The sequence below is a fragment of the Penaeus monodon genome, chromosome 43 (assembly GCF_015228065.2).
Source record: "Penaeus monodon isolate SGIC_2016 chromosome 43, NSTDA_Pmon_1, whole genome shotgun sequence".
Lineage (NCBI taxonomy): Eukaryota > Metazoa > Arthropoda > Malacostraca > Decapoda > Penaeidae > Penaeus > Penaeus monodon.
The window spans coordinates 23,477,738-23,490,237 of NC_051428.1; the positions used below are offsets into that span (position 1 = coordinate 23,477,738).

At 40.8% G+C, this 12,500-nt stretch overlaps 1 protein-coding gene across 1 annotated transcript; it reads left to right on the forward strand.

The window, feature by feature from the left end:
• The first annotated feature begins 883 nt into the window (after positions 1-883).
• Positions 884-2,952, forward strand: LOC119568141 (uncharacterized transmembrane protein DDB_G0289901-like). Its single transcript, XM_037916539.1, has 2 exons — positions 884-1,036; positions 2,292-2,952. The coding sequence occupies exons 1-2, from the start codon at positions 1,031-1,033 to the stop codon at positions 2,886-2,888; spliced, it is 603 nt and encodes a 200-aa protein (XP_037772467.1). The 5' UTR covers positions 884-1,030; the 3' UTR covers positions 2,889-2,952.
• The last annotated feature ends 9,548 nt before the right edge of the window (positions 2,953-12,500 follow it).

The following is a 12,500-nucleotide window of genomic DNA, read 5'->3' on the forward strand; positions in this document are numbered from 1 at the left end:
TGAGTAAACCTACGTGAGTAAATCGATATGAGCAGGTGAGTAAAACGATATGAGTAAGGACGTAAAGCAATATGAATTAGTGAACAATGAATAAACTGAATAGAAATGAAAAACCCGATATGAACAAGTAAATAAACCAATACGATTTTGTGAGTATATCTATATAAGAAAGTTAATCAACATGAGTAAGCGAGTAAACCAGTATAAGTGAGTAAGCCCAGATAAGTATGTCAAGACAAGTATCAGAATAGAGTCGATTTTGAGAATGAGGTACATTTATTTTTCATTAGTTTAACCTTTTAACCTTCATTCATTATTGTGGTATCGTAAAAAAATATATATGTATAGATAGATATAGATATAGATATAGATATAGATATAGATATAGATATAGATATATGAATATAGATATAGATATAGATATAAGAATGATTATTATACAAAAATTAATAAATGAATATAGAATAGCCCTGAGTTAACAAAGGAGAGAGAGAAGGACTCGGGAAGAAGAGTGGAAATGTTAAAATCGTATATTCTTTCCTTTGTCATTTTCCTTCATTCTTTCTCCCTCTCCATCCTCTTCTTTCCTCGCTTTGTCCTTGCCTTCTCTCATTCCGTTGTCTCTTCTGCTTAACCTCTTTTTTCCTCTTTCTTCCCCGGCACTTCTTCTTATTTGCAATTTCTTTGTCTGGAAACTCCACCGCATTCTTTCTCTCTACATATACTTTTTTCTCTCTTTCTTTCTCTCCATTATAAATCACTTAAAGTTCTCCGTCCTGTGTTCCTAAAAATAAAAATAAAAATAATAATAAAAAGATAAAAATAGTAAAAAAGAAAAAAAAAGAAAAAAAAATCAGAATTACTGCTGCAAAACCGCAAGCAATGTCCGAAGCAGCAACCAGTGGAAAACCCCATAGCAATCGGGTTTTGCCTGCGATGTTGGGTGGAGGGGGAGGAGCCAAACCAGGCGACCGGGTATATAAGGAAGTTCGCAGCTCTCCCAGCCACACGAACATCCTTCGCTTACAACATGAAGGTCAGTGCTCTCTTGGTACTTCGAGACAGATAGTGGAGGCTGTGGCGTGATTGTGGTTGATAAAGATTTTTTTTTTAAGAGAAAGAGGATCAAGGTGTTTCACCAATAGTAGAATCTATATCCAATGGTTCAGCTTAGTAACTTTCATTTGTTATGTGAGATACCTATATAAGTATGCCTGACATACCACAAAGCTCCACTCTCAGCTTATATGGCACATTTTTGTATTATCATTTTCTAACAAAAAGAAAATTGTAAAGTCTTGTAAAGATTTAAGAATTCTCCATTTACGATGTTGCTCTGAGGTAAATTCGTTAAAAAAAAGCCAGGGGCGGTATTCACGAAAGCTTAAAGAAAAATCTTTGACATTTTAAAGAACTCATAGCAATTTTTGTTTCCAAGATTGTAGAAATTGTCAGTGACTCGGTCCAAAGATTGCCCTTAACCATTTCGTCTCTGACTCGTTCTGTTGCCACATTTCAAGGTAAACACAAGACTATAACTAATATTTTAAAAGATGCTCTGATAATAACCCATTGTGATAATGAAACAAAGATCAATATTTCAATGGACTGCAGTTATATAATGCGTATAATGTACGACTAATATCTTTTACATGATTCCGAGGAATCCTCTAAGGTTGTTGTCATTGCGCGAGCTGTGAAGGCGCGCAACGTCACGTTTCTTTATCGGAGAGGAAACTGTAATTGAACATGGAGGAAATAGTTCGATTAACGTGTGATATAAATAAGAAAGTGGCATACAAGTATTCCATATCAAAACTAAGATCGTATTATTGTTGTCGACGCCTTTATGTGTGTGGGACATCTTTAGACCTGTCTTAAATTTCATATACAAAAATTGGCTGTTAAGGATATTTTCGTGAAGTAACAGAAAAAATGGATAAAATACTTTGTTTCTGTCATAGATAAATTTCTTTTGTGAATACCGTCCAAATTTCTGTAAACATATATTTTACAAAATTTGTAGTCCATTTTAAATGATGTCCTTATATAAAAATGAGGAATTCATGGAAAACAGACTTTTACCTATTTCAGTTTAACATGTAGTTCAAAGTTCATGAATCAAGTATAAATGTCAAAAAAGGATCGCCTAACAAAAATGTAGTTTATATGAAGTTAAAGGTTATTCTGTTTTTCTGAACGACTGACGAACCCTCGTATGACAGTTACCCGCCCTTTCCCTGAGCTTCAAGGGCACTAACTCTTTGCTGACATAATCTCCTGATTTGCAGGTTCTCGGCCTTACTCTGTGCTGTGTTCTGGCGGTGGCGTCAGCCAATGACAAGGGAAATAAACAGGGGGACAAGAGATTCCTTCACGGAGGAGTTTCCGGAGGTTTTCAAGGCGGATTCCCTGGGGGAGTTTCCGGAGGCTTTCCTGGTGGTTTCCCCGGAGGGAGCCCTGGTGGTTTCCCGGGAGGAAGACCTGGTGGTTTCCCCGGAGGAAGCCCTGGCGGTTTCCCCGGAGGGAGCCCTGGCGGTTTCCCCGGAGGTTTCCCTGGAGGGCAACCTGGCGGTTTCCCTGGCGGTTTCCCTGGCGGTTTCCCTAGCGCCACAGCCCCACCCGCCACCTGTAGGCGCTGGTGCCGAACTCCGGAGCAGCAAGTTTACTGCTGCGAAACGGCGTTTGAACCTGAGGCGCCCGTGGGCACCAAGCCACTTGACTGTCCACAAGTCCGTCCCACCTGCCCACCGGTGCGTTTCCAACCACAAGCACCAGTAACTTGCTCCAGTGACTACAAGTGCGGCGGCATTGACAAGTGCTGCTTCGACAGGTGTCTCAAAGAACACGTGTGCAAGCCGCCTTCCTTCTATAACCAATTTGGTTGAAAAGGAAAATTCAATATGCTTATTGATTCATGTAGTGTCCATGATTAATAAATGTTTTCTAAAATCTTTATTTCATTTAATGGAAGTCCACACTCCCTCATCATGGTGGTCTCATTCCTTCATTTTGGCTTACCTATTCACTCAACTTGGTTTACTTATTCAGTCGCCTTAGTTTACATATCTTTCCTGTCATTACTCTCGATTACTTGATATGGATTTGGAATAGTATAGTGTAATTTTACCTAATCCCTTTGTTTTACTTGCTTATCTTAGAACCATTACCGCAAATGATACGAATGTTTTATGCTAGGGCCATGATTTTGGCAGTTAATTAGTCATTCCTATTCATATATGATGCAAAAAAATATATATATAAATTTGTAATACAAATAAAAAAGTGCAAAACTTAACAGAAAGGCAGACATTGTTATGGTTAATATCTTAATCTTTGGAAATCAACAAAACTTTGTAATGTCACAATCCTCCCCCAATACACAAGTACATACGTCTATGGGCCACTACATGTGCGACCTTTAATGGCTCTTGGTATCCTTCACATGCTTCACTTTTAGCCAACATTGGCTCATGTGTCAGTCTTGTATGGCCGTTTCTCAGTCTTGTTATCACAACTTCTACTTGTCGGTTGGGATGCTGGTTGACTGATTACTTAAATGGGTTTGAAGTCGGTGTGTCGGAAAGGAAAACAGGGCTGAGTGCAGCTGCCTTGGCCCTCCGATCAGCTCGTTCATTACCACAGACACCAACATGCACTGGTACCCAACACACAGTTATCTTACATGGCATGAGTGCAAGCCAATTTTGAACTCCCTTATCGCTGGGTGTGCCGTTTAAGCTCTTGATTGCTTGCAAAGTATTATGAGAGTAGTAATATATTACAGCAGAACGGTTCTTAAGATCAACAGTCATTTTGACTGCTGCAAAGATGTCATTTAATTCTGCAGTGAAGATCGAGGCTGCCGAAGAAAGATTGCCAGCTGCAGTCTTCCTGCTGCTCACTGTTGTAAAGCCCACACCATTTTCAGATTTCAAACTATCTGTATATGTTGCATCTGATCCTTGATGCCTAGTAGTGTGCTGAAAAAATCTGTCCTTGATTTCTGCTTCGGAGCTTTCACCCTTCCCTATTCCAACCAAATCCATCTTGATTAGATTGGACCAAGAGGGATATTGGGGAGTTCCAACAAATAGAACCTTGGAGAGATTCAAATTGAGATTTTCCACTAGATTCCTCATTCTTCTACTACAGGATCGGCTGTCCTCAAGGGGGTGAAAGACCGATTTGGATGTAGATCTTGGAATCCTTTGTAGTCTCGTGTAGTAAATCAGATTCATGTAGTCCCGGTGTAATGAAAGAGGTGCTTCTCCATTCTCAGCATACAGGGACTCCACAGGTGAAGACCTGAAAGCTCCGGTAGTTTCCAGCATCTGGAGAACAGTGGGAGTTGCAAATGAATGAGCTTCACATCCACAGTCAAGTTTACTTTGAATAAGCAGAAGTGTTGGGCAGTCTGCACCACAAGACGGATGAGAAAGAACCTGAAAAAATACTAAGTGCTTTTGTAGCCTTCACCTTAAACTGATGTGAAGTACCATTGTAAGCCTTGGCCAAAACTTAGATTCAATGGGTTTACTCCTAAACAGTGGGAGGGATGGAACTTTCCTCTTTTGTAGAAATGTATAGCCATGGAGATTGATTGATTATTTCAAATTATCTGCCACATCAACAGCTAAGGTCATTAGCGGCGAATACCTTGTTCGATAAATATAATTAAAATTCAAAGTATAAATATTATGCTCTAAGTGTATAAAATTATTGCATAAACATTATGCATAATTAAATTTTATTTAAAGTAGTCTCCCTAAGGAATCTAATAAGACCCGCTATGTCACAATCCTCCCCTAATACATTTTTCAGTGTATATGGGGGAGACAAGTACAAACATCTTTAGTTTGAGAATGTTGCACATCTTTCCAATACATTTGCGACCATTAATGGCTCTTGGCATCCCTCACAAAGTGCTTCTTTTTTAGCCATCATCGGTCCATGAGTCAGTCTTGCGTGCCCGAACTACTTTTCGGTTGAGATGGATGCTGGTCACCAACTGCCAAGGTCATCTCTAATCTCTCGCAGTTTGTTTCTAGAGATATGCCTCCATTGTTCCTTCCATTTATTGTGAAGACAACTGATGCTGGGTTTCAGGTCGGTGTGTGGGAGAGGAAAACGAGCATCACAGGATTGAGTGGCAGCTGCCTTGACCTTCTGATCAGCTCGCTTAGCAGGGTTGGAGGATATGGTAGTTCTCCAACTAATTCGATTTTCGGCTGTTCTTACTGCCTCACTGAACTTCATTTTTGTCCATTCTCTAATACTGGTTGACCACATAGTTCGAGGTCTCCCTTCTTGCCTTCTTCCATTAATTCTTCCCTCTAACAGAATTCTTGAAACATTATTCTTTCTTACGAGATGGCCAAAATACCTGAGTTTTCTGACTCGCAATATGTTTTCAAGTAGTGTGCTATCAGTTTTGATGTTTTTTTAGGACTTCTTCATTAGTGATTTTATCTTTCCAGGAGATTTTCAAAATCCTTCGATAAGTCCACATTTCAAAGGCTGAAATTTTTTTCTTGGTGTTTTTTGTAGTGGTCCAGATTTCACACCCATATAATAGGATGGACCATACATAACATTTCAATTTTTTTTTTTAGTCCTAAATTCTTATTAGTTAATGGGCTTCTCATTTTGTTAAATAAACCTCTAGCTATTGAGATCCTCCTAAGTATCTCATGATTGTTCTTTCCATCTTCAGTTATTAGTTGACCTAAGTATGTGAAGATATCTACTTGATTTATTGTTTCTCTGTCAATGGACATATGAATTCTTGGAGAGGGGTATGTCTTCGATATTACCATTGATTTTGTCTTCTTGGCATTCATTTTCATTCCAAACTGTTTTCCTGCTTCATTTACTCTTAGTAGAATCTCTTTCAGTTGTTCTTCATTGTCCGCCAGTAAAACTGTATCATCGGCATATCTCAAGTTATTGATGTTATGGCCTCCGATGTTAATGCCATCAATGTTTATAATGGTTCTAAAAATAACTTCCGTGTATAGGTTGAATAAACAAGGAAATCTTACCTGGTAAATATGAGGGTATTTCATATAGTATCTAGTAGTGAAGACCATTGATGGTGTATCAATCATGGATCTTGATATTTTTGAAGTACATCGAAAATAGTTGAAGTGTGTCAACGTGATCCTCGCATCACCCCACAGCAAGATGGTAGCTTGATAGTTGAAGTTTCGTCACCAGATGAGAGTGACCGTCTGCATGTGATATGCAACATTCCTAGGGCTCAAGTTTCATGTTCTCCTCACAAAACCCTGAATCAGTGTAAGGGAATTGTCTTTTCCCGAGACCTGATGAGGTATTCTGAGGAGAAACTGTTAGAGGAACTAGAGAATTTTAATGTAGTGGGAGTAAAACCTTTTAAGAAGAAAGCTGATGGTTTGAAACAGTTGACACCAGCTCTCCTTCTAATTTTGAACACATTAGTCCTTCCAGAATCAGTTAAGTTAGCATGGTACCACCTCAAGGTAAAGCCATATGTGCCCAACCCTATGCGGTGCTTCCACTGCCAGGGTTATGGGCATGGAGCTAACTCTTGTCGTTTTAAAGAAAATGGGCAACCAAGAGTATGTGTAAAGTGTGGTACAACAGGTCATTAAGGAGATGACAACTGTCCAGGTCCAATATGCTGTTACCACTGAAAAGAAGCTCATGAAGCTTCTTCAAAGCAATGTAAAAGGTACAAATTTGAAAAAGAAATATTGGTAATAAGGAGCAAGGAGAAAGTTAGTTTTCCAGAGGCAAAGCAACGTGCCTGTGTGCTGTTTGCACAGCCAGGTAGGTCCTTTGCTTCTGTTCTAGCCCATCCTCCTTCCCAACAACCCTTGCTCTCCACTGCTTCTTACACCACACATTCTGCCACTTCCTTTAAACCTTAGTTCCAAATTGCTGACACTGCCTCTGGTGAGTTGTACCACCAGAAACGGAGTAGGAGTGAAGGGTCTATTGAGGAGACTCCTCCTCCCAAAGTAAGGTCTTTGGAGCCATCAGTTTTAAGGCTCCAGAGGTCTCAACAATGACAGCTCAAGCTGCCACCACATCCACAGGTGCCTTCTCTGCTAGGCAGAAGCTAAGGCTCAAGTATGCCCTTTGCCCAGGCAAAGGAGTCCTGAGCCTGTTCAAAAGACTCCACTCTGAGTGGGGTCTTTGGAGCCGTCAGGAAGGGCTCCAGGAGCCTCAATGGTGACAGCTCCAGCTGCCACCACATCCACAGGGGCCTCCGCTGCTAGACAGAATACCCCTGAAGCAAAGGCTCAGATCCGTTCTTTGCCCAGGCAAAGAAATCCTGATCCTGTCCAAAGGAAGCCTATGGAAACAATTTCCACAAGTAAACAACCCTTAAGAAGGTACTCCCAGGATCCTGGAAAGGGACAGCCTAAAGGTGTGGGGCAAACTTTGACCACAGGTGCTGCCAAACACCTTATGAAGAAGTAATCTGAAGAACTGGATACCCTAATCCAATGGAACTGTCTGGGAATTCATGCAAAATGGGAAGAACTGCAACATCTAACAGATTCATATAATCCAGTTTGTGTATGTCTACAAGAGATTATGACCAGGGAAAATCATTCCCATTTTCCTGAGAGGATTCCAAGTTCAAGCCCATTATGGGACCTTTGACAATGGACCTAATGGAGGAGCAGTAGTAATGGTGCGTCAGGATATTCCCTACCAGGCCATCCACCTGCAGACAACACTGCAGGTGAAGGCTGGGAGAATAGGCTTGACACGACCTTACACTGTTGCATCCATCTATCTTCCTCTACATAATCTCAACATAAATGATTTGGAAAATCTACTTCAGCGATTGCCACATCCATTTCTACTCTTGGGAGATATCAATGGTCGGCATCACCTCTGGGGAGACACTTTATGTGAGGAAGGGCCTTGGAGTCCTTGTTCTTAGGAGTATATGTAGTGTTACTGAACAGTGACACTCCCACACATTTCCAAATTCAAACTGGGACATTCTCCAATATAGGCCTATCAATAGGCTTACCTGATTCACAGTTGAACTTCACTAGGTAGGTCATGGAAGACTTACATGGTGACCACTTTCCAATATTTTTGCAGGAGGTGAATGGTATTCCAGGTAATGGAGTGCCGAGATGGCGACTTGAACGTGCAGACTGGAATCTTTTTAGATCAACTACAGTATTGCAAGGGTCTGGGAATGATTTCCAGTGTGTTCAAGATGCTGTTAATCACTTCACATCACGAATTCACCTAGCAGCAGAAGCATCCATTCCCAAAAGTAGTGGGCAGTACTATCGACGTCCGGTATCATGGTGGTCTGATGAATGCCAACAAGCTGTTAGAGCAAGAAAAGCTGCATTAAGGCAGTTGAAACGATGCCCCAGGATTGTAACCTTGATCCATTACAAAAAGACCCGAGCCAAAGCCAGGCGTGTGCTAAAGGAGGTTAGACGGTCTTCGTGGAGACAGCATTTCTCCTTGATTAACTCTGGGACCCTCCTTAGCATGGGTATGGGAAAAGAGCACATCCATGTCACAACCTGCTATGAAGACAGATGGCATAATCATCACAGGCAATAAAGATGTTGCAAATGAGCTAGCTAAATCCATGGCAGAGATCTCTGGAGCATCTTATACTGCTCGATTCTCCACTCTTCGGGCTGAGCAGGAATGACACCTAGTGTCATTCTTCAGTAGGACTGCAGCAAAACTTCCATACAACTTGCCATTTTCGCACAAGGAGATGGACTCTGCTTTGCAGCTCTGCTGTAAGACTGCCCCAGGAAGTGACGATATTCCATACCAAATGATATCTCACTTACCAGAGAGCTCCCAGAAGTTCCTGTTGGACTTATTCAATAGGATCTATAGGGAAGGCACAGTACCATCAACATGGAAAGTGGCTATAATCATTCCTGTTCATAAACCTGGCAAAGATGCTTCCATACCAGGAAATTACAGACCAATTTCTCTCACCAGCTACATCTGCAAGCTGATGGTAAACTTCAGGTTGACATGGCTGCTAGAAAAGGAAAACGTGTTGACCCCATATCAACATGGTTTTAGAAAATTGAGATCGACCACAGATGCACTTGTGAGGATGGAAACTGCTATACAGAATTCCTTCACACAGCAACGTCACATGATAGCAGTCTTCTTTGACCTTGAAAAGGCTTACGATACTACTTGGAAGCATGGCATACTCATGAAGCTGTATGACATTGGTTTAAGAGGAGCATTACCTACCTTCATACAAAGCTTCCTTACTAACAGGAAGTTTACAATTTGGGTGGGAAACATTTCTCTAACCTGGAAGATCAGTTGGAAGGGGTCCCACAAAGGAGTGTCTTAAGTGTGACCCTGTTTACCATTGCTATAAATGACATCGTAAAGGTTGTTCTAAGTGCTGTCTCATGTAATCTGTATGTGGATGACTTTACACTGTACTGCTCAGGAGGAAGCTTCCAGGATGTGCAAGGACACATGCAGACTGCAGTAAATCAGGTTGTACAGTGGGTAACATACCACGGGTTCAAATTTTCTCCAAGCAAGACCATGGCTATACATTTCCACAAACGAGGAAAGTTCCATCCTTCCCCCTATTTAGGAGCAAACCCAATGCAATTTATCCAAGAGGTGAAGTACTTGGGTCTAAATTTTGACTCAAGGCTTACATGGGTGCCTCACATCAAACAGTTCAAAGTGAGGGCTACAAAAGCACTTAGTATTTTGCGGGGGGTTTTCACATCTATCTTGGGGTGCAGACCGCACACCGCTTCTACGGCTTTACCGAACGCTTATTCATAGTAAGCTTGACTATCGATGTGAGGTTTATTCATCTGCAACTCCCACTGTTCTCCGGATGTTGGACTCTGTTCATAATGAAGCTCTCAGAATCTGTACTGGGGCTTTCAGGTTTTTGCCTGTGGAGTCCCTGTATGCTGAGAGTGGAGAACCACCTGTTTCATTACACCGGGAATACATGAACCTGATTTACTACACGAGACTACAAAGGATTCCAGGATCTCCTACATCCAGATTGGTTTTCAACCCCTTTAGGATAGCCGATCCTATGGTAGGAGAATGAGGAATCTTGTGGAAGATCTAAATTTAAATCTCACTAAGGTTCTGGCTGTTGGAATTCCCCAATTCCCCCCTTGGACTAATCAAGTCAAGCTGGATTTGGTCGGAATTGGGAAAGGGGAGAGATCCGAAGTAGAAGTCGGAGAGAGATTTCTTCAGCATATTTCTAAGTAACAAGGATCAGATGCAATATATACAGATGGTTCAATGTCTGAAAATGGTGTGGGCTTTGCAGCAGTGAGCAGAAGGAAGACTGCATCTGGCAGCCTTTCTTTAACAACCTCGATCTTCACTGCAGAGTTACATGCCATCCTTGCAGCAGTTAAGATGACTAGAGATCTTATGAACCATTCTTTTGTAATATATTGTGACTCTCGTAGTGCTTGGCAAGCAATCAAGAGTTTAAATTCATCATATCCAGTAGTGAGGGAGGTTCAAGATTGGCTTGCACTGATGTCAACACGTAAAAAGATAACTCTATGTTGGGTGCCAGCACATGTTGGTATCAGTGGGAATGAGCGAGCTGATCAGAAGGCCAAGGCAGCTGCTACTCAGCCCTGTGATGCTCGTTTTCCTCTCCCACACACCGACCTGAAACCCAGCATCAGTAGTTGTCTTCGTGATAGATGGAGGGAACAATGGAGGCATACCTCTAGAAACAAAGATGACCTTGGCAGTTGGGTGACCAGCAACCATCCCAACCGAAAAGTAGAAGTTGTATTAACAAGACTAAGAATCGGGCACACGAGACTGACTCATGGACCGATAATGGCTAAAAGTGAAGCACTTTGTGAGGGATGCCAAGTGCCATTAACGGTCCCACAAGTAATGGAAAGATGTGCAACATTCTCAGACCAAAGACGTATGTACTTGTCTCCCCTATATAAAATGAAAAATGTATTGGGGGAGGATTATCAGGTCTTATTAGTTTCCTTAGGGAGACTAATATTTTCAATAAAATTTAATTATGCATAATGTTTATGCAATAATTTTATACACTTAGAGCATAATATTTATGCTTTGATTTTTAATATATTTATTGTTATTTGTAAGATATTTATTGATAGGTTTTTAAAGTTTTAAATATTCTAATATTTCGATCTAACAAGGTGTTCGCCGCTAATGACTCTAGCTGTTGACGTGACAAATAATTTTAAATAATCAATCAGTCAATCTGTAGTTGATCCCAATTTTCTAAACCCATATTGACATGGGGTCAGTACGTTTTCCTTTTATAGCATGCCATGTCAACCTGAAGTTTACCATTTTCTCCATCAGTTTGCAGATGCAGGTGAAAGAAATTGGTATGTTCTCTAGTATGGAAGTATCCTTGGGTATAGGAATGATTATAATTACTCTCCATATGGATGGCACTGTGCCCTCCCGAAAGATCCTATTGAGCAGTGCCAACAGGAACTTATCAAAGTTTTCCAATAAGTGAGATATCATTTGGCGTAAACCACGAAACAGTCCATAGATAGAGTGCAGTTTCAGAGTAAAAAACGTTCAGCAGCACGAATCCCGGAAAAATACATTAATGGAGGACAAATGTTACAAGGTATGTAAAGTCAAATGAATGCATACATTAAGTAATTTATAGGCCTTTCATGTGTTATCAATAACCACCTTTCATAACCCACAGACATGAGCATAAGCACATATTTCAGGAGGGCCGCTCTGAACAAGCGACTGTGACTGATTATTTAAAATTATTTGCCGCCTCAATAGCTAGGGTCATTAGCGGAATGGCATCGAGGGAAGATTCACTTCAGAAAAATGTATGGAGATTTTTGGAGAACGTCCCCCCCCCCTCACTCCAAAGCTGAAATCTCCTCTTTCCAGGAACTCCAATCATCATCTAAGACCACTGCCAAGACCCAGGTGGTGTGCCAGTGTGTCAGTGAAATAAATGAGATGTGCTTGCATGAGCTACCTAGCTAAGGATACGATATGAATCCGATTGAAAATCTTTGGGATAACATCAACTGTTGGGAACCACAGTGTGGAAAAAAATACCAGCTGTGGACACCAGAAATCAGAAACAAGGCCCACCTGTTTAGGAATCATATTAGCTGAATGCCCATTAGACTGCAGGCAGCGCTCGAGAAGAAGGGCGCATGGAGCATATATTAGGAATATAAAGTATATTAAATTGCATCTAGATCTTTTTTATATTTTTCCTTCAATTAGATATTTAAAGTCCAGTGTTTAATACTAAATAGCGTTGGTTAATATGCAATCACAAACTACACTGTTAGCCCGTTAAATTCCAATTTATCTTAGCATTCCAAATGTACATATCAAAAGTCGTAAATTAATGATGATATTGATAACGAGAGTTGTCCATTAATTGCTTTCCATTTTCCTACAATATAGAAAATAATGGATACATGATATTTGATATT